At 37.9% G+C, this 23,186-nt stretch overlaps 1 protein-coding gene across 9 annotated transcripts in view; it reads right to left on the bottom strand.

Annotated features, from left to right (window-relative positions):
* Nucleotides 1-23,186, bottom strand: part of MLLT10 (MLLT10 histone lysine methyltransferase DOT1L cofactor) — a 133,432-nt gene that overhangs the window by 2,788 nt on the left and 107,458 nt on the right. For 6 of the 9 annotated variants that reach the window (XM_068212660.1, XM_068212674.1, XM_068212667.1 and 3 more), the window contains 9 exons: nt 15,972-16,089; nt 14,570-14,642; nt 9,941-10,095; nt 7,917-8,105; nt 7,411-7,499; nt 6,927-7,285; nt 3,913-3,978; nt 1,910-2,012; nt 951-1,163 (listed from right to left, as the gene is read on the bottom strand). In XM_068212660.1, coding sequence (XP_068068761.1) covers nt 951-1,163; nt 1,910-2,012; nt 3,913-3,978; nt 6,927-7,285; nt 7,411-7,499; nt 7,917-8,105; nt 9,941-10,095; nt 14,570-14,642; nt 15,972-16,089 — 1,365 coding nt within the window. Of the gene's footprint in view, nt 1-950; nt 1,164-1,909; nt 2,013-3,815; nt 3,979-6,926; nt 7,286-7,410; nt 7,500-7,916; nt 8,106-9,940; nt 10,096-14,569; nt 14,643-15,971; nt 16,090-23,186 lie in introns of those variants that run through there. The other 3 variants (XM_068212645.1, XM_068212653.1, XR_011005827.1) reach the window with 2 other exon arrangements.

Raw genomic sequence — 23,186 nt, 5'->3', positions numbered from 1 at the left:
TACAAAGAAGCCCAGCCTAAGTCCTCCACCACAGTGCTCCCAAAGTAGCTGGAGGATTTGGGAGTGGGGAGCAGACAGGGGACTCATATTTAGCCCAAACTCTCCCCACCTGCTCTTGCAGATAAGCTGCTCTTTCTTTTCTACCACTACCACTTGCTGTCTTCTCCAAGGAATGCTGAAAAATGAATGTCTTCCTGCTCTATTCACCCTTTGTTTTTCTAAGTTTCATGTGCTCCTTCCTTTATCCTCTTAATTGTAGGACCCTTAGAGAATAAAGGCTGTTCTCCCGATTTCTTGAAGAAAGCATTCTTATCTTGGGGATGGAGATTACAGGCAAATACTGAAGATAATGAAACATCTTTGCCAGAAAAATGTGTCTTGTTTATCTGTCCAAGAAAGGTTTTATTTCTCTATGAAGCAGAGAAGCCTCTCAGCCTCCCAACACAGCCTCATTTTCCCAGGCCAGCACCAAGATGCACATACCACCTTCTCCTAAGACAGATTCCACCTTCCCAGCAATGGGCTCCTCACCTCTCAAATCATCAGCTAAACCCCACGGCTCCAGAGGGCCCGAGGCCTGTCCAAGGCAAACTCAGCAGGAAGGTGGTAAAAGGAATAATCCACAAAACAGCAGACACAATACCGGGGAAGAAGCAGAGTAAGGAGGACGAGGGCTGCAGTTGTAATTACAAGAGGAAGGCAAGGGTCACTGGATTGGTGTCCTGATCCAGGGAAGCAACAGTGTGCAGCAGACATGTTTGGTGTGACTACAAGTTCACAGAGGTCTGAGTCTCATTTAAGTGCAGTCCAAGGCTCAAGAAAAATAAAATAAAGAAAGACAAAAAAATCCACCATCTTTGATTTGTGAATACAGGTACATAACCTGCTTCTTATCTTTTAGTTACCTTCTGGAGGTACTGCATGGGAAGTGAGATGAGAAGTATACTTACTGTCACCTTCTGAGCTGCATTATCTCCATGAATTGTAAGGAATGGGTTGGTACCAGCTGCATTAAGTGGTGAGGCCTGTGTGCCTGAAAGCAAGTTGTTTATGGGTATCTGTGCTCCTCCAGTTATCTGCAATTGCTGTACTTCAGACTGATGGTGTTGGTGATGGTGATGTTGTTGCTGTACTAATTGATACAAAAGGGCCTGATGCTGTTCCTTGAGTAGTATGGAGAGAGGGAGGAGGAAGAAAAAAAAAAATCAGTAATTAGTTCCTGAAAAATAGCTCCTCCCTGGGTTCCTATTTATTCAAATCTTCAGTCAGTGTAACCCTTAAACTAACCCCCGCTAATTCAGGTTACACTAATGAAGTTCCATGAGACTGTGGGAAGGAAAGTTCCTGTCAGACTTCCTGAAATCAGTAGCTCAGCAGAAGTTCAGCTAAGCCTGCTGGCTTCATCAGGCCTCTGTCAGAACAAACATACCTGAGAAGACTGTGTACTAAACCTATACAATTAATAAAAATAGTTAAACCAGTTACCTAATGCCCTGTATGAATACTGCATGTAGAGCAAAGACAGCTCCTGAGATTATATCCAAAAGTCTTTTGCTAGTGTTCCAGTGGAATCAAAGACAGGTCACAATACTGTTAGAATCCAAACGTGCCCCCAAGCTCTGCTGCCCACAGCTGATGCTGAGAGAGACAAACCTCAATGACCACACAGGACAAAATGGAAATCAAGGCACTAGGGAATTACTGTTCTAGCCATACACACAGCCCAATAATACCGTAACATTTTACATGACTATCATCCAAAAAGGCTGAAGCAACTGAAAGACTAAAATATTGTCAAAGCCTTTAATATCAAGTAGAATGCATTACTACTATTTATACTAAGCTGAGGAGTTTATCCATGCCTTAAAATACAACAGAGGAATAAATCATAATTAACTGAAAAACTTACTGTTGTGAGTTGCTGGGTACTTAGTAATTGCTGAAATTGCTGGTGCTGTTGATGGAGTAATAGTTGTCTCTGTTGGTCAGAAAGCAATCCTAGTCCCGAGGCACTGTAGGGTTTGACAGGGTAATACTGTGGTTTATATGGAAGTATGGGAACTTCTTACTTCAGCTTTCCATTCAAGAGAAGATGTATACAAACAGACACACCCTATTTAGCATTTGATTTCATACTGCAAATATTGTCCAACTGTGCACTTGCAATTTCTGACACCAACCCCAAGTCTCATTTATGCTCAGCAACATCTTGCCTGTAACATGTCTACTCCATGCACGTTATTTGAAACTCAGATAATAATTACCAATTTTAAAGTACTTTTCAAACACTTTATACAGAAAGGCCAGATTTTATATTACAAGACAACTCTTAACGAACTTTAACACCTAGTTACCAAGCATTTACTTCACCCTGGTTTCCTTTTAATTCCCATCTTTTGTGTCATTCAAACCACTCTTACTGCCCACACCTTGTCTGTAATTCAGCAAACACCTTCAACCTTGCAAGGGGCCAAGGGATGCTGCCATGGAATGAAGCTGCCTCTGCTTTTGCCAACTACTTCACTCCCAATCTCTGCTGACATACCTACATAAAACTGTCTGCAAATATTTAGGAAACTGGGCAGGGAATAGATCCAGCTGACAACTAGGCTGTATATAAAGAGTTTCTTCAGTTTACTGAAGAATATACCAGTATACCAGTTTACTGCAACACCAACAGCATGAACAAGGGTGTGCTGGGAATATAAGACCAGGAACACAGCTGGATTTCCTCTTTCAGTACAGTCTTAGCTTTTACTAGTTTTAAACACCTATTAAAATATTAAGGTGTTGTTTCATGATAGGTTTATCCTGCTGTTGAAAAATTAAGTATTTCCCTTTCAACTGTACAACTTCTGTCCCCTCCCCTCATATTGGGTCTTTCACAATGGGCTGCAACCTGTGGGAACTGAGCTGACACTTTAACCAATACAGAAGACACCGACAGATTCTCTGTTAATGTAGATGAGGTTGCTGTGTGATACAGAAGTTCTAGTAAGAAGGTGTGCACAGGATGACAGGATTGCTTGTTGGGATTGGTAGTAAGGAATTCACCTAAATCAGTCACAAATCCACATCATTAGCCTACAATCATGTAGCTCCTCAGGGCATAATATTCATCTTGCAATTTTAAAGCAGCCAGCAAACTGTAGCCCAACTCTGCTGTAATTTGACTTTGTATTAACTAGCCAATATGAAAGTACCCAAAGCACCAGCATTCTCCTAGTAGGACAGGGCAAGCCACCTATAAACTGTCTCATACTTTGTTGCAAGGTCTCAGCACTACAGGACACACCTCTGCTCTTAGGATTTCCTATGGGGAAAGGGAAGCCTGTGCCAATTGAAGTTTATGGGGTTGGATGGAATCCACCCAAGTTTACTGAGGGAAGTACACACAGAGACACTTTCAACCATTTTCCAGCAGCCCTGGGATCTTCCAGCTGACTGGGATCTCGAGATCCCAGCTGACTACAAGATAGCAAATGTGATGCCTGTCCAGAAGAAGGGCTGGAAGGAGGATCTCAGCATCACGCCTTGTCAGTCTGACCTTGGTGCCAGGGAAGGTCATGGAGCAGATCCTCTTGAGTGCCATCACATGGCATGTGCAGGACAATCAGGGGATCAGGCCCAGCCAGCACAGGTTTGTGAAAGGCAAGTCCTGCTTAACTGACCTGATCTCCTGTGACAAGATGACCTGTTTGGTGGGTGAGGGAAAGGCTGAGAATGCTTCTACCTGGATTTAGGTAAAGCCTTTCACACTTACTTCCCACAGTATTCTGACTACTATTACTATTATTTCCTTCTCCTTTTTTTACCTCACTTTTTCTGTATTCTTCTATACTGGAATGAATCATCTCTGCTTTTTGTTCATTCTTTTATCCCATTCTTTCTTTTTCCCAGATCATGTTTTACCTTTGCACTTCTTTTTTCTGCTGTTGTTCTCCCTTCTTTTTAATCGCTCTGCCTGCCTCTCTTGCTCTGCACTGGCACTTGAAAGAAAATACCCTCAGTCAGCAGCTGAGATCTCAGTGTCTAGAAACAAAACTGAACTGCAGAGGACAAAATGCTGTGGCTCCCAAGCTTCCCAGAAGAGACAGTTCACTGGATTTCACCACAGAGCTTTCTTTACACCAGATCAGCCCGGAATGTAAATTTAATCCTTTCTAGCTTCTCATTAAAAGGTACACGATCAGTCTGAAACTCTCCATCCTACACTCTTCTCCGGCTGCAAGAATGTAAAGAAACAATCCTATCTCTTTCCTCGAATCACTTAATCTCCCACTTGCTGGCAATCTGTACTAAGCCATCTTTTTTTCCCAGAAAAGGATCAAGTATTTTTCTCTGCCAAATTAATGTGGGTTCTTTTACCTACAACTTGAAACTCTCTCCAACAACAGTGTGCAAATCAGTGTTTTCTCACCTTGTGTGCCACAGTTAGAGTGTTCATATAAGGACAACATGCATACAGATTCTTCATGTATTGGTGAACACTCTCCCTATTTTTCACATTAAACTGTTGGAACAGATTCTGAAGCTTGGCATGTTACTGTAACAAGGAATTTCCAGGAACATCTGGCAAGTCTTTTAAAATTACAGGACAATACCCTGAAGTTAGAAAGCAGGGCTGAATTCTCATGTAGCTTTCCAACACACTGCCAATACTGATTTAAACCACCTCCAACCCTGCCGGCAGCACACGATCTAACCAGGGTCAGAGAGCTCACATCACCACGGCACCAAACCTTTGAGCCTGCCTGTGCTTGGTACCATACAACCTTTGCACCAGGGCAATTCAAAGAGCAGGGGTACCCTGGGAAATTTAACATTAAAGAAATAGTCAACCAATTGTCACTGCAGCAGCACCAAACTCCAGCCTGGCAGGTATCCCATAGAGTTCCAGAACCACAAATTTCAACCCGTGGAAAGTATTTTTTGGTCTATTTTTTTTCCTTCCTTCAAAATCATCCCAGAGCCTCTTTGCAACTTAGTTCCCATAACAAAATGTTTTTTCATATATTTCACTGAAGCATTTGCAATGGGCCAATGAGGAAGTGCACATGTCATTACCGGAATCGTATTAGCATTAACATTACTGAACTTTTCCCTTCTAAACATACAACCAGAAATACTGAAAAGTCACAGAAAATGGGGTTAATTGTGAAACACCTCAGAAGGAAGAGGGCCCGGGAAATAATGTGGATAAGCTCAAACAAAGCAGAGAATTGAGTGGAAAATGCACTTTTAAATTTAATATAAACATTAATTTTAAATTAGTATTATTGAGGGAGCAGTGCAGAAAGAGATCATGCCATAATAGAAACAGAGAAGTGGAAGTGCTGACAGACTTGCACAGCATAAGCTTGTTGTAGCAGAAAATAGGGAGTATTCCAGACTCTGCTAAAGGTTAGAATGAAAGCTTAAAAACAGGATACTGGCTGCAGTATTTTGCATGAATTCGAACTGGGCTACACAATGAAGAGTTTCAGCACTTAAAATGGATGTTAAAAAAGAAACAAAAGAACTACTGCAATACAAAGAGAAACAAATCATCTGTGTATAAACAAAATCATTTGAGAAAACAGTGGCGTGACTGATACTTAGCATAACTGATATATTCTGGCAGTACCTGAAAGTGGAAGCAGCATGCAACTGGTTAATATGATTGATCTTGTCTAGTATTTCTCACTCTTTCGCACACTTTTGGGGAGAGAATGCAAAATTTTTGTGGTTTTCACAAACCTCTGATCCTCAAGAAAGATAAAAACTTTTCAGGAACAGAATGTCTTTTGTTTATCCTATGAACCTTCATGTTCACAAAGGATATAAACTATGAAAAATACAGGCTCCTCAGGAAAAATGTAATGGCACATGCAAACAACAGGATACAGTTGAAAGTATCAGATTTTATGAGTCTACTGAAGCAATACCACACAATGATACAGTACACAAATATTCAGGAGCTGCCAAACCAACAGGAAGCAAAGAAACTGGGAAAAGAAGCTAGGAAATTAGGGATCCCTTGCATCATTTACAATCTCGTATGTCTTTTTTTGATGGATAATCCACCATAATCTCCAAAAATAAACTCTACTTAAAGACAAGTAATCCACTCCCTATTTACAGGCACTTCTTTCTACACAGAACTTCGTAGTTCTCCTTCCTAAGGGAACCACAGGACAAGGAGTGTGGGGAAGGGGAGCAGAGAGAAAGAGTTGGCCCAGTCTCTGCTCTATCCCAAAATACTTCCAGACCAAGAAGTCCATTCCTCCTCCCGGAAAGCAGCTGTCTCCTTTTGTTACCCATTTGCTTTGCAGCTCAAGCAGCAGCAGTTTATGCTACTGAGGGTACCTGGCTTTGGTGAAAGGCTGTTAGGAATACTCACAAATTAATCTTTTTATAAGAACATGGATTGAAAAGCTAATTTTGTTGGGTTTGGAGTCAGTGCAGGCAACTGAAAACCATGAACTGTATTACAACTCTGGTTAGTTATGCCTATTACACCTTGAATTACATGACCATATTACCCTTCTCCCCCTCCCCCCTTCTTACTGCAACAAATGGTAGGTTTTCCAGTGCTCCTTTAATCCTGGAAGAAAAACTGGCAGGACAAAGAATATTGTTTTCTGAACTAAAAAGAAGAGCTGAAGCACATTTACATAATTACATTTGTTTGGGAATGTGACAATTAAAACCAGGAATGCACTAGGATTCCCAAAAGCTCTAGAGAAAACTTACTTTCTTTAACTTGACTATTTGTGCTTCCATTAAATGCCTCCTCACTTTCAATCACAGAGCAGGAGCAGAAGTTACTTTGACAATTATAGGTGAAGGAATAAACAATATATTTGGAGTAAGACAAAAAAACCCAGCTAACCTGAAGAACAGCAGGCACTATGAGGAAAAACATAAAATCAACAAATTCTTACCTGTTATTTAGCGTGGTTGGCAGAGGATGTGTTGCATTGGGTGGCACGGTTGCATGAGTGAGAGAAGGGTTCTGTGATATTGTTGCTGGGGTCTGAATTACCCCATTTAAAGCCCCTACAATTCCATTGATTGCCAGCTGGCTGGCTGGCAGTGCTCCAATTATTCCACCCACAGCCGGCACTGCAGGAATGGTGGAGGTTACAGTCTGCATACCACTAGCCAGTGCCCCCACTGTCACACCATTGACCTGCTGAACTCCGGGGACTCCTGAGCCTTGCTGGGCCGGACTCTGCCCAGCAGGTGGTGGAGTGGAAAGCGCTGATGAACTGCTGGTGCTTTGTCCGCTGGAGGTTATCTCCTGGTGTCAAAACAAACAACAAAGCCCCCTCAGCTGCATAAAATTTCACCTAACACCACAATGCAAAGACTGGGATGAGTTAACTCGTAACAAGTTTAGGTTTAGAAGAAGGAAATAAAAATTACCTGATTTAATACAGGAAGAGAATTGTCTGGTAAAAAACTGTTTCCCAGATGAGGGCTTTTACTGCTGTTCAAGGAATCAGTGCTAGGTGCTAAAGTAATTATTTCAAAAAACACACAGTGGTTAAACTTCTGGAACATGTAAAAAGATTCAGAGTAATTATTTCAAAATTATGACAAAGCTAAACATAGAAAATATGTCAACTTTAAAATCATTGCTGAATAGCAGAAATTGCTGAATAGTAGAATATTAACTAAGTAATAGGTGAATCAATAGATTCAAACAGATGTGCTCCAAACTGAAGAGAAACTGCAGTGAAACAAGTAGTAATAGTTCAGAAAAATAAACCAATAGATGTTTAAACATTTAACACATCAGCAAATACTTGGTCTGTATTCATCCCACATTTATATTCATCTCCCATCAACGGCATGCGTGGATGAAATAGATATTTCATATAAATACATGTTCAAATTACTTTGACACTTTAATAATCCCCTCTACTTACGTGCTTGTACTGGAAAGGCATGTACTTGATGAGAAGGGCTGGGGTTTGAAGTTATTGTTGGAAAGGGCACCGAAAGCTGTGCATTGAGAAGCTGCAGTCGCTCCTTCTTTGCGGTCAGATTCTTTATCTGTTCTTCCAACCGCCTATTTTCAACTTGAAGTTGGTGTAATGATTTAAGCATTCCTAAAACTAAGACAAAAATGCACACATTACATTCCACAGCCACAAATAACACCTTCATTCAGCTTTAAATTCTGCATTACATTAAGATTAGCATATATGTGAAAATATAAAATTATTACAGATGTCTGAATTTTAGTGGAAAGATTTAAGATTAATTTTGGTAATTTAAATTGCAGAAAAAAGTTCACAATGTGTTGTGGTAGTAATTTTGGAATACCTCCACACCCTGGTTTAAATACTGATAGAGTAGCACCATTAGGGCCAGCACACATTTTAAGCAAACAGCAGTATGTGATAACTTAGCCCCAGATCAGAATATGCAACTAGTAGTATTTTAGTAGCACAGGTTAACTGCATAGTTGGGATAAATCCAGCTCAGCTGCAGTATTAGGAATTGCAAACCTTATAAAACAGAGAAGATTGACAAGAATATGCTCATATTCAACTAACAGCACAGGCAACCAACAACGTTTATAGAAAAACAACACGGTTCATGGAAAGGGAGTTTTTCTGATTTAATGACTTGTCCAGTGAATCGTAAATGAATAGGAACAATGAAAAAACCAGAAGTCCTCCGAGGTGAAGTTGTCCCAGCGCACCTTGGCGGGAGCTGCGAGCGGCGATCTCGGAATCCCCCAGCAGGGAGCACTCTGTGAGCACCACACTTACCCCCCGCGTTTCCATTAGGAGGGCATCACCTTCTCCACTGACCTGATTTTTACCAAGCAGAATTTTCTCAAACTCCCATTTACTTTCAGAACTTGGGATTTCCCAACCAGTACTAGAGTGTGACTGTAAAGTCACAGGGATAGCCTCCTTTCTTTTTCTTTTTTTTTTTTTTTTTTAATTCTAAATTGTATTTGTTTAACATGACCTCTGGAGCTACTACAGACATAAGTGTACTGGTATAGGCACATCTGGTCATTTCCCAAGGATTTAGCTTTTATCCCTCCTCTTCAAGAACATACAAAGGAACCCTCAGTGAGCTCAAATGAGATGCAATAAGACTTAGCTAAACCTGTCCTCCAGCTATCGTGTTTAAAGGATTATCCCTGCATGAATTTCCTCACAATTAGCATTTTTGTCAGGATACCATTCATAAAAATACTAACTAGATACCTCTTTACACTACCAATGAGAAGAGTAATATGTTCAATAAAATATAACACAAACCATAACCTGGAATAAAATAATTTTTAACATAGTCAGTGATTGTCTTTGATACTGATACATCGCTGAATATGGAGATCCACATGATCTACTGATCACTTATGCTTTTAACATATTCATACTTGGACTATTCCACCCTATTAAACGTAACTTGAGAAAATAATAATTTGCTTGCTTTAGGAACTCACAAGAAAGGCAGAACATAATAAAGACATGAAAACCCAGTAGGACATCTGCCTAACATTTGTAAATATTTTCAGACAGCAATAGAAGTAGAAAAGTCAGATTTAAAAATAAAAAATAGAACAATAAAAAACTGTAATGCAAATTTATATCACACAGTATAAAAAAAAATGGGGAACTGCACTACAGTATTTACAGTAGTGGATCTAAGAGTTCAGAATTCTTTTCCAAACTCTGCAACTGGACCTGCAAGTTACTTCCTCTTGCATGATACAGTTTCCCCATCTATAAAAATACAGATAATTATAGAGAAGTCTTTTGTAATCTACTGATGCCATGCAGTAAGAACTATGCTACAACTGTACACCACAGTTATATTTCAATTCACAGCAGAAAATAAATTTTATTAAAATTCTTGGACAAGCACAGAATAGCAGTTCTGAGTAACAACTGGCGAAAGTCATAATAAACAGATTGTGAGCACTTACTGTCGCTGGGGGTGCCTTGCTCTAATAAAAACTGTTGTCCTTCACTCCACTGCCTCTCGAGAAGCTGTTCTATGCTGGCTGCTACTGGGGGCAAATTTTCCCCACAACCGTTCCCTGATTGATCATAGCGGATCTGCAAGCTGCTCACAGGGGATCTGTTGGAAATATTGCAATTTATTGTTTAAAGAAAAGGATGAAAGGAAATGTATTAGAAAAAGGCTGTTGAAATTTCTTATATCAGTTCTAAGCACCTACATAGCTTATGCTTCCAAGACTAAGTTAATTCATCAAAATCACTAAGAACTCCTGGTTCTCACTGCCAGGGCTTTAATAAAAGAAAGACATATTTTTACAGTGTGAGAATTTATACTGAGAAAGCACATAACCTCTTCTTGCATACAGAGTAACAAGACAGTAACTGACAAACAGCACTAAATTAAATTATACAACACACACTTCTACAGCAGGAAACCATTATAATACGGATACACAGGGCACTGACTTTGGGGGCAAAAAAAAAAAAACAACCCACACCAAACTTCAAACCTTTCCCTGGGACAACTGGGAAAAATAAAACCAATTTATTAAAATCATCACATAGAAAGGCCAGATATAATTCCACTGACTAACTTGTTCTAAAAACAGTCACGTAAATCTGGATTTTTGAAGGACTACATGAAAGTATTATTTCACAAGGATTAGAAGTTATTCTCTGCCTGTACTGTGAACACTTAATATACCTCCTTTTTTACTCATGATCACACACAGTTCCAAGAATAATCCCCTTGCCACATGTCTTTTCTCATTCAGGAGAAAATTAAATATTCAGCACAAAGAAAGCTGGATACCTCTCTCAGGCCCTAGGAGAAGGCTTCTTTTGCATTGGATGGGGCACAGTTTAACTTGTGAGCAAAGCCAGATGTTCGCTGTATATCTGACTCACGTTTCTGGTCTCGTGTATGCAAGGTCCCCTTCCTCCTACAGGACCAACACCAAAGCCCACTAAAAGCTGGTTCTTGGTTTTGCTGTTGGCTGCTGGGGGGGGGGGGAAGGGTGGGGGGTGGTTTTATTCAATTCCAGTGAGCTCAGATTCTCAGATACTAGTTATTACTGCAAGCAGTTGGTGCCACCATGGGATCACAGATGTAATGTTCCACCCCTAGTGCAAAGCTACCAAGACCTCCACAGTCCCAGTACAGGACAACACAGAGAGCTCAGGAAATCAGTGTGTTAATTATGATTACCGTAATAAGCAGTGGTCACAGCACATTAGCTACCTAATGGCTGTAGCATTTTGTAGGCACCAGAGCAAAGGGATTTTTACGAGAAAAGGTTTTAAGTAGGTGACTTAAGAGCTCTGTTAAGTATTTATAAATAGTTCCTCTTTTGCATACAGGAAGAGAGGAAAGCACTTGTTAAAACAAAAAGCCCTGATGAATGGATAACCAAAGTAGTGTTTTTTGACAAGAGATGACAAATCAACAGCATCTAACAGTTCAGCACAGAGACAGCAAAAGCAGTCTTAAAATGCATTGTTTCCACGATGTGTTGAAGCAGTTAGAAGGAAAGTTTATGCAGAAACATTCTACACAGAGGTACTAAACTTACACTTCACACAAACAACCCACTTTAAAAAAACAAAACAAAACAAAAAACCCCAGAAAACAAATACATAAAACCACTGAACAACTCCTCCAGAAACTTCTCTCTCTTTCAGTATGTTCCTGAGCAGCACATAATGCTACCCTAACAGATTCTGCCTTTTGAATTATAAATCACCAACAAAGTTCTTGTTGGGCTTTGGACTGCTTCCTATCAATTTTAAAAAGGCAGAAACAAAGCAGTACGTGATGGTATAACCTCTGCGATCCTTCACTGGAAGTCTGTAGAAGAGAAGGATTAAAAAAAATAAAATCGAGATCTCTCCTCTTCCAACTGTTCATCCTTCAGACAGGATAGGGTTCCTGCATGCTAGGGTTGAATCCTTATTCCAAACAGTATTTGATCAGAGTTTCCAAGAGGATTATAAATGTGCTGTCTGGACTGGTCCATTCCTGCCATGGAGATGAGAACCCTGTTTCACAGCTTGCCTGCTTTCACAACTGTTTTTTGATTAAGTTTGGTACAGTTACCCATACTATAGAGCATTAATTAGAAGCAATACTTCATTTATATATAAGCATACATACAGATTTCACTGCAGGTATTACATAACCCATTTTTAAATCGAAGGTTAAGTATGAGGTAAAAAAAGTTTAAGTGCTACCTTGGGAAAAGCAGCAATTCCTTTGCAAAATGGAAACAGCTCACATATACAGGTATATTTATATTTCTCATATATGTATTAAAAGTTAAAATACGACAGCTTAAACATCAAACGCTGTGGTTATATTGGGGTACAAAGATATAACAATATGAATTGGAAATGACCATACAAGCTCATGAGTCACATATGTCTTCTCCGAAGAGCTGCAATCAGCTGCGTCATCAACAGCAAACAAATGTTCTGCAAGTGTTTTTATTTTAAGCAACTCGCTGAAAATCACATGGTCCTTTCGGAGTACTGTGTTATTTATGTATCTCATAAGCTTCAAAGGGAACAGAGTCAGAACTTGCAGCTAAATAATTTTAATAGATAAAGCAGGTAACATTTGGAGCTGCAAAGTTTCCAGATAGCAGATTTTTTTCAGTTAGTTTTCTAGTCACCATATAAACCATAAACCATATTTTAAGTAACCAGGTAACCAGAGTTCCTTATTTACTGAAGTGGGGAAGATGAGGAGTTACCTGCACATTTTAGAAACCTTGACATATGTGTAACGTTTTTGGGGTGGAAAGGGGTGAAATTCGCTGACTAGTGAACTTAACTGAATGAGTAGATTTTCCAAATTTTTTCCATGCTAGGTATTTCAGACTAAATTTTTCCATCTTTCAATTCTGTTACTACAGCACTGATTTCTCCCCCTTGCTTTCTCTCACACCACCCCCACCTCCCCCCCCTTTCTGGCTTGTTTTTGAACAACCCTGCCAAGCAAAATCTCTCTCCTCTTTGCAAAGTGCTACAGCTTCCGTACACTGCAGGAAGCTTTTCAATTGTGGACTGAGGTGGCCTTTGTATCATCCAGTTCTCCTTTAGCATCCTCATCACAACCAGTTGGTATTTTACCATGCTGCAAGTACTGCACTGCACATACCCTGAACATATACACTCTGTAGAAGGATCATATTGAAAACATTTACCTTCCCAAGTATTTGACCAGAAGACAGACTGAACACAGCTACGACTGATGCAAATCATGCAAAGATCAGGGCTTTGCATATTAACTAAGAAGGCATTAGAACTTGTAATTACCACAATATGTATGCATAAGAGGACTACTTAATATAAAACCAAAAGTTCTGTAATATCCTAATTGTTGAGCATTTCCCTTTGCAGAATTCTCTGAAATTCCTTGTCTGTACAGATCAATTTATATGCTAATGTCAGTATACATATTTATGCTAAGAATACCATCTAATTTGTAAATTCTCTATTTATTATTTTAGAAGCAACACATACTGAAAAACTTAAAAACAAGTTCATGACTAGGTGGTAACACCTAAGCATTATAATGGATCTCATTCCATCCAGCAAGATGCCTTTTGATTAATTAAGGAATGTAATACAAAACCAACAACGTAAGGCATGTACATTAAATTACCTAATTTGGAGATACTTGTTATAAATTACCATAATAAACACATGCTATAGCAATAAAATTCATTATTATAATGCTATTTCTGTGTAACTAGCATTTTTTAGTTATCCTGAATTTGTTTTCAGGATAGATCTATTTTTCAGATAGATCTTTTTCATGGTTAGTACCCAAGTAAAAAACACAGTAATAAACACCATAACATCTAACTTATATTGGATCCAGTATGGAAAATAAAGCCCTCTCAAACAAAGATTTGCTTAAAATATACAGAAAATATTACTAAAATATTTAAAACACAATATTGAAATTTAGCAGCAAATATTTTAAAACAAAATAACATGATACAGTTTCATCAGAATTCTTATCTCAAAGTTTTCTAGCAACTGTGAATTGCAGCAGAACAAAAAATACATTTCTACAGAATATTGCTAAAAATTTTGAAGTTGTGAGGGAAAAGGAAGAAAATATTTGCTTGGAATTTTTACTGATATTTAACGTTTCTTATTTTTGTGATCATTGTTAAGTATATGGGATTCTGGAATTTTGGCAGATATTACTAAAAAAGGATTGCGGTAACAAATCTGAGGAGATAAGCAGTACATATGGATTAAATGACAGATAAATCCCTCTAAAGCAAGACTCCATTTCTTAAGTAAGGGAGTAAACTAACTTACCTACAAACCTTAATTTGTAAACCTAATTTCAGTTGATACAAAAGTAAACTTCAGGACAATTTTAGCTCTCTGGATGTATTAGGGATTTCTTAGAAGGATATATAGATACAAAAATACATGTATTTATACACGTGTGTTTATATTTTTTTATATATAGGCTTTTAAAACACTTTGGTATTGCTGGTAAAAAGACAGCGAAGTTTGCAAATCTTAAAACATTTCCTCTGCTTGCACTCTCCAATGTAAATAACACTTACCGTGGTGAGAGACTTCCTCTGGGTGATCCTCCTCTGCCAACAAGGCTTCGGCTGTTATCTCCGAGATCTTGATCTGCAGTGTAAATATTTCACAGCTGATAAATCGCCTTTTCTTAGATAAGAGTTTTAATATCTGATGTAGATATTTTTAAAATACCTTCAATCTCAACTTCTAGCTGTAGTTACTGCTGAAGAGTGAATAAGTAACTAGTTTAAGATTGCTGAACTGTAGCATGTAAGGTGTTGTCCTTACACATTTCTGAGGCTGTACCAGGCCATGGATTATGTTCACTTCTTTCATTCCTTTCAGTTTTACAGCACAGAAGCGTGGTTTGCATTTGCAGTACCCTCCCCTCAGCCACTTTTAATTTGTACGGTGAAAGTAATGAATCACAGCTGTGGACAGCTAATCTGTATGCTTATCACAGCAAATCCTGATGCTCTGTATTTTTTTAACACTTTGCATCCCAAAACAACTCATAAAATATATAACGTATTAAACTTACTGCTGCCATCTAACAAGCATGCATTATTCTGCAAATTTACTGAAAACTTTATGAAAGCGTATAATTCACTAATTCCTATTTATAAGCAAAGCATAGGAAAGCCCCTTGCTAAAAAGGTAGTAAAACAAACAAAAAAGGCCTCATTAAATATACGAAAACGTTTTGCTTGGAAGGACTCAAAAGGGTTATTTTCCCTATGGCCTCTCAATAAAATAACCCTATCTGCCCCCTTCAAGGTTGCCCTCCCCCTATTCTGAGTCAAGCGACCTCCGACCCCTTGGAGGGCAAAGACATGACTGATCCATTCTTGGTAAACTGCTAAACTCATTCCCTTCCCCCAAACAGGCATGACTACTACGACATGTCAACAAATCCTTACGGAGGGAATGAAACAAAGCAAAGCCAGCGGCTCATTAAAACCGCAGTGGAGAGCCCACGGTACCAAATGCCAATCGGTAAATATTCACAAGATTATTAAATGCTGCACAAGTTCTCTAACGGGATCTCTTTCACACGAACTTGTATGTAATGCAATTTCATGAATTATGCAAATAAAGGTTTCAACTATTCACGACAAAACCCAGAGCTGTGTCACTCCGGCTGCAAAGAGCTGGGAACTGAGTGCATCAATCACAGGAGTCACAAGAGACACTGGTGCATTCCTGCCTGCTGATGGCTCTGCTTAAACATTTACATTTCACACACCAAGGGAAAAAAAGGGGGAAGAAAACCCGTGCTGTTCCACAGAACTGAGAATTTACTTCCAACACAGAACAACTTCGTACAGGCATTTAATAAGCAAAAGTTGTGCAGAAATCAAAAATACAATTTAACAACCTTTTTAAAAACAAGGACTTCTGTGAAGCTACACATTTGCACCGGCAGAGGAAGCTTACCTGCTTGGCTGTTTTCAGACTGAGCTATAAGTGCTGCCATGGCTGAATTTGGATTCAGCCTATTGCCGTACATGTGGGATGGAGGCAGACTGAGAGAAGATCCAGGTAGGGTGTTCGCCTGCAAGAAACCAATTAAAACTTCAATTCATTTTTATAATGGGGAGAAATGCTAAATGTATTTTAAAGAAGCCTTCTTAATGCACTTTAATTATTTTTGTAAGTTGAATGCTTTTTAAAACAATGTATTTCAAAGAAAAAAATGTTTTTCATTTGTGAGTATAGAAATAGAATTGCAGTACTTCGGAAAACAGATCACGTTTTAAAGCGTGTTGTATTTGTGGTTGGCAAGAACTTCTAATTGAAGAAAACCCTTCTAATAAAAAAAGTACTGTAGCAAATATTAAAAATACCTAAAGTGCATTTTAAAACAACCACAATTTGCAGGACGGGCAGATGTCCTTGCGATCCTGAAGTATGTGCTCAACGCTAGGACTTAGTAGCATGGCGACCATGTGGTTATCCTACTAATTATTTAATCTTATTAAACCATTTACAAAATAAAGGGCAGGTAGACAACAGATGTCTCACAAATGCTTGGGTTCCTTACATCACAAGCCGGCTGTGGAGGTCAAAAGGTCCAACTTTCAGCTCTACAGTTTAACTACACAGAGCCATATTTCCTTTGCGCGACTCCGTCATTAGTAAAACGTGCACAGTATTTTGTTACTTCCTATTTTGATAGACTTGGAAGCCTGGTGTTTTTTTGTTTTGTTTTGTTTTTATTTTAAAGAACGCAAACAGCCATTACAAGTATGTTTTCTATACAATAGGGGGCTCCGGGAACCACAGCTTTGCCCTGACCCCATATAAGGAACTGTATTTTTGGCAGTTGGCCAGCTCTACTTATTGAAGAGCTCCCAAAGTTTGTGTTCATTCATGTTGCTAACCACAATTCTGAAGGTCTCTGCTGGGACTTGTGCCAAACAAGCGAAAATGAACCCTTAAACAGATGAAGCTAAGGAGGCTGGCCAAAATCTTGCATAATCCAACGCAATAAAAATACCTTCTTCCTTGGCCGCTTATGCTTTTTCCCTTTCGAAGAAAAGAAGATTTGTGTCAAATGCTAAGTTGCAGGGACAGGCAATCAAAGAAATAAAAGCACGGCTGCTTATTTTAAAGGCATTTTCCTACCTGATAAAAAATTATTTCCTTATTTCAGAACAAAGAAAGTATGGGGGGGGGTTTAGAATAAAAGATACACAAACCTGTGTGATCACTGGTTTTAAAATTAATCTTCTAAGAAAATGTAAACAACATTTACAAATGAAACTTTTTTTGAAAAACAAAAAAAGAAGGTGAACAGTAAGGAACTCAATTTGTGGGACATTTTGACATGCATAACTGCACACAAGAGACGGGGGAAACATACTGGTTATTACAGCAAAATATTACAGAGTATAAACTATGTCTCTGGAAAGAATCACACACTACCATTAACTTTTGGCTTTCTGCCAACATATTAAACTTGATGAATGGACTTTTATGAATTCACACAACTGTTTTCAATGATGCTTTATTTACTATATACTGGTGAGAAATTGTGCCTGATATTTACATTCTTCTACTGTCACAAAGTTAGAAAAAGCCACAAGTAATTGCTTACAATAATCAGGGGTTCATTCACTTTTCAGTTTATAGGTACATGCAAGATTGCTAGACATGGAACTACAGCGTCGCTTCAAATCTGGCTGTTACTTCTTCTGGTTGTTTGTTGGAGGTTTTTGGAGAATTCCTTATCTTTAGTAGAATTTATCTGAATTATTTTTAAGTCTTAAAAATAATGCAGGCATTTCCACCTACCCAGGTACAACAGCTTCCAAAATACAATATGTATGTCAGTACTGTGACACTGACTAAGGCAGCAATACTGCACATCTCCTGCTATTTTCCTTTAAATAATGTCCATAGGCCAGTTTCAACTTAACTATTGCTGTTCCTAGCAACCTTCAACTGTTTTCCTCTCAAAACCAAACAAACTTTACTCAAATCCTTTCACTGATAAAACCTTACAGAATGGACTATTAAGAGATTCAACCAGTATTATCATTCAACCATATCTAAAAGGTCAGACTAGGAAAACAGACGTTTATATGATGGTATGAGCTCTACTCATAGTTTCAGGAGTTGGGTGGGGGCAGGTTTTAAACTCCAAACACCAGGTCCTCGTTCTGTTAGTTTTAGAATATTTCCCTAAAATATTTAATTTTATTCCAGTAAGTGTATGTACTGCTCACATTTTACACAAAAATCTTCTATTCTTATTTCTCAGTCCATGTAATTCACTGCAAGGCTCCTTACTGATTTATGATGGCATGGTAGCTATAATCAGCAAGGGGAATACACATTTATTTGACTGAAACTTGCACAAATAGCTTTAAGAATTTTCTGAAAGTACCTAAGTATCTTGAAGGGAGTTGCTAAAGTTTGTTGAGTTAACTACCACACCACAAAACAGAAGACATCAAAGGAATTAAACGTTTGCTAAGTGGGTTGATATAACAGATCAAAAGACTTAGCAGGATTTAAACAATATCTAAGAACTTGTTTTCTCACAAGTAGTGGTTTCACCCTAAACGTTACCCGTTTGCATTTTAAAATAATAGTAAAGGTGTCTTACAAGTTGGAACTACACAAGTTCCAATGCCATCCTGCGTATGCAACTCTTAAAGCAGAAAGACACAATAAAATTATTCAAGTAAGTTGAAGGTAAATAAAAAACCTTTGAAAATACTTTTTTAAAATGGCAATGTAAAATGACAAGAATAACGATTTGTGAAGCTTTCTTAAATATGTGACGATTTCATCTGACAAGGAAGTAGAGAAGGTGGAGGAGTGCTGCATTATTTAAAGGTGAAATAGGAGCTTCATGTTTCAGTCACAGTCGAAACAAGCTGTAGCAAGCATTTATTAAAAATGCGCAATCATCCTGTCAATACATATTAAGGTCATAGGACTGACACATGTTCTAAAATGCAGAACTTTTAAGGCTGTATTATTCTTTATTTCAACTGTTTCTATTTAAACACTCAACACAATACCTGATCAAAATATATGCAATAATAAAAGCCCAAGATTACTAAGCATTTCTTTTGAAAAGGCAGCAAATTTTCCTGGAAGTATTTTAGCAGAAGGATTTAAGCCCATCTACGGGTACACAACTCACTGCTTTCCTTTATGGTATGTTCAATAAATCAGTAAAGTCATAAGCAGCAGAGCAGCACAGAAGGGCAATGCATTGTAATTCAGAGAATGCCCATATGCAGTAAGAAATGATTGATATTTGACTGATGTTTAAAAACACTTCTCCTACAGCAAAAGAGAAAGTACAAGCATATTCTTCTAACTAAAGAACAGGACTTGCAAGTTAACCACATTTAACTCATATATATAAAAGTCCTCCAAAATATTTAGAATAGCTTTATATTTGTTTGCATGACTCCAGGACAGTATTTAACACCATGACTATAAAGTTTCCAGAGCATTCATATCTGAACATTTACTCCTATCTGAAATTTCCAGGGAAAACCGCCCCTTCAATCAAAAGTTACATGTTCTTTCAGCAGAAAAAAAACAAAGGGGAGAAAAATGAGACAATACTTAGCTGTATGAAATCATATTGAGTCTTAAGACTTTGAGACTCTTTGAACATGCCTTTTCCCCCATTCCTTTCAAGTTGTATGCTATGAAATATTTTCTGATAACAGGCCTCATTTCTGTCTCTGCTCCACACCAGTAAGGGTTTAATACTCAGCGTGTGATGAGAGATGAAACCAAGTGTGAACAACTTTTGGGTCCCATGAGTAGGCTGACTGTTGAAGCTGTCAGGTTCAATTGCATCATTCCACATTATTCAATGCCCCAAACTGCTCCCTAATTGTTAGAGGCTTAACATATTCAAAACCATTGTTTAGGCTAATGTTGAAATGCCTACAGTTGAGTTTCCACAAAGAAAGGGGAGGGATTTAATTGTAGTTAAACCATTACTGAAGTCTCTTCCTTTCTGATAGGGCAACAAGGATGGCCAGAACAACCAATTCCAAGACAGCTTCTTAATCAGTTTATATCCAATCAACAGCCCTTTACCACCTCTGCTTTAAAAACTGTCATTGCTATATTGGAGCTTTGTGTTATATCATCATAATGCTTTACAATTAGTGACACATTACCTAATTACCTATTTCTGCCAATATTTATTTGTCAAAAATAATTTCAAAGGTTAATTTTATTTCTTGTTTAAAATAAAAACATATCATTGTTCCTGTGATTGGGGTCACACCATTTACCAATCATACCAGGTTATTCATGACAGCGTGATTCTGTGATATGAAGTGCAGAACTACCCCCTGCTCCTACTAATACAAAGTCAAGAAATAAAAATCATTAGAGATACCACTAACAATTACTTATGGCCAACTCCTACCAAAATCATATAAAAAAGTGCCATACAAAGGAAATTTAAAGCTAAATTTTCTGCAAGCTGTTCTGCTACCGTTCTGAGATGTTACAAACACTTTCCATGCATGTCTAGCTTAATGAAATATGGAAGGAAATTCAAGCACAGGACCAAGTGTTAGCATCAGTTTACTGCATCTAGAAGACATCTTAAGCTGATGCATTTTGGTCGGTGGCAAGCAACAGTTATCTGAACAATTAATTAATTAAAATCTGCATTGGAATTAAATGAGATTAAATATGAACACATATTATTTCTAGACACATAATTACAATAAAAACTTTATCACTGGCATATGTAACAATTATTTTCTTTTCTTGAGAGGTGAAAAGAGCTGCCTATCAAGTGACACCAGGAGAAGCAACCTTGCCTTATGTTTCCTACCTTAACTTGGGCAAGTGAAGAAATATTATTTTTATCCATATAATTTTTAAGACCTTTGCTTGGGTATTGAAGGCAATGGAAAGAATATGTTATTACTTCCTTTTATTCTTTCAGTTCTTATGGTACAACCTCTAACTGCATTTAGGAGAGGTGGGGGACCCACCAATACCCATCATCAGTTGCCTCCTGTAAACTGTCAGCTGCCCCTTGGGATGGCAAAGCACACCCACACAAGGGTGCTCACAGCACAGCTGATGGCAACACAGAGTCCTGCCATGGACACTTTCTCATGCATCCCTTGCTGCAACACAACCCTTGAAGATTTTCACCACAAATACAGAATTTGCTTAGAAATATTAGAATGCTTATCATGACCTTGTTTCCAATGGAAAATAAAAAATCTAAATTCCTGTTTATTTTCCTATATGCCAGGAAACACAGGTGGAAGTCAACACAGAAAATCCTTAATAAAATACAGTTCCCATATTTCTTCTGAAAATGATCATCTGACTTTTCAAAACAACTAGCACAACACAAAACAGTATTAATCTGTAGTAGGATAATTATTATCCATATATTTTGATTAAGCTGATACTTTGATTTACATCTTTTAATACATGTTTTGGCTGTCTTAAGTTGAATGTAACTAAATTTACAGCAAACAATATTGACCACTTGACTAAACAACCTACAGCACTACTGATGACTGGAATCAGAGTGAATTTTTACAGCAAACCTCACTTCACCTGCTATCACAATCACCAATGCAAATCAAACCCAAACATCCACTGTCTTTTCTTACACATCCATTCTATGAAATAAACACTGAGATTGAAAATACAGCCCTCCCATACTGCCACCATTACCATCCAAGCACTCTGAAGCCCTTAAACTTTAGGAATTTTTTAAAACAGATAATTCAAGGTCCAACTGCACAAAAAATGTTTTCACCACCTGGCCGAAATAAAAGAATTTACTGCAAAGTATAATTAGGAGGTTGGAAACATTAAAATAAAATCATAAAAAGGGTTCATGGTGTCTTAGAAGAGCAACTTTTCATTCAAAAAGAGAAAGAACATTAATTACAAGTGTACAGACTGTCATAATTTAAATCTGTCAGGAAAACTATTTGTGACATCATTCTGTGGATACAATATTCACATTACTAGTACTTTCTCTCTCTGCAGCAAAAATAAATCCTTTTAACTTCTCACTGTAATGAAGACTCTAGCTTATGAACAAGCTAATAATCAAATACTGTCTTTCAGAATCAATTGTTTTGATTAAACATACAAATAAATCCTTCAATTAAATGAAACCATCTAACCTTCAAACACCAGCAGTCAAGTATTTTCCAAGAAAAGCATGAATGAATACAACTGGGAAACACAGTGGGATTTGAAAGGCAAAATGAAAAATTAATGGCACACCTACAGAAACTAATTTATACCTCTGCCCAGTGTACAACAAGGGCACATAAAGTCATTAAAAACCACACGAATAAAAGGCCTATCTTCCAGTAATGTGAAAACACTATAACCTCAACTATACTACCACTTTGCTCCTCTCTTTCATGTTAACTAACTAGAGATTATATGATTTTTTATGCAATTAAGATCTATTTATTTATATACCAGACACAAAGAAGAGACACGAAAACTTACTAGAATGCTACTTAATTAAGAGGTCTTTTTTGTTTTGTTAGGTTTGGTTTTGGTTGGGTTTTTTTGGGGGGGAGGGGTTGTTTTGTTTCAGGTTCTAGTTTGTTTTTTAAAGGAGGCTTTGTAGAGATAACATCCTGGGATTCCTCCACAAACCTAACTGAAAACAGAGCCATCACTGGAACACAAAGCCCTTTCACCTGAAGTTGATTGCTCTATCGTTTCTATCTACCTCTGTCTTCACAGCACTTAAACTGTATGTGCTCTACCACAGACATGGAAGCAGTATCTTGCCCAAGAATCTGTTATACTTAAGAACTTTATTCTATTTATGAGGAATCTCAATTTCACTCTCATTGACTAGAAGAAAAATTACTTTCTTAGGAAACAAACTCAGTATACCCATAGAGGAATCTATTTTCTTCATATCAGCATTCCAAAGAAAGCCAGACACTTGCAATATGGCAAATAATGGATCCAAGAGAAAAGTAACTACTTTCTAGACAATCTATAATTTCAAAAAGAGCAATTATAAAGAATCAGCTACTTACTCACAAGCATGGACATTTTAACTATCTAAATATCAACAGTCTTTGCTATTTAAGTGATGAAACAAACACCTTCAGTAGCAGAATTGCTGCAGTGCAAAAACGCTTG

The sequence above is a fragment of the Anomalospiza imberbis genome, chromosome 1 (assembly GCF_031753505.1).
Source record: "Anomalospiza imberbis isolate Cuckoo-Finch-1a 21T00152 chromosome 1, ASM3175350v1, whole genome shotgun sequence".
Taxonomy (NCBI): domain Eukaryota; kingdom Metazoa; phylum Chordata; class Aves; order Passeriformes; family Viduidae; genus Anomalospiza; species Anomalospiza imberbis.
Note: the sequence above shows the minus strand (reverse complement) of the source record. Positions and strands in the feature narration are given on the sequence as shown.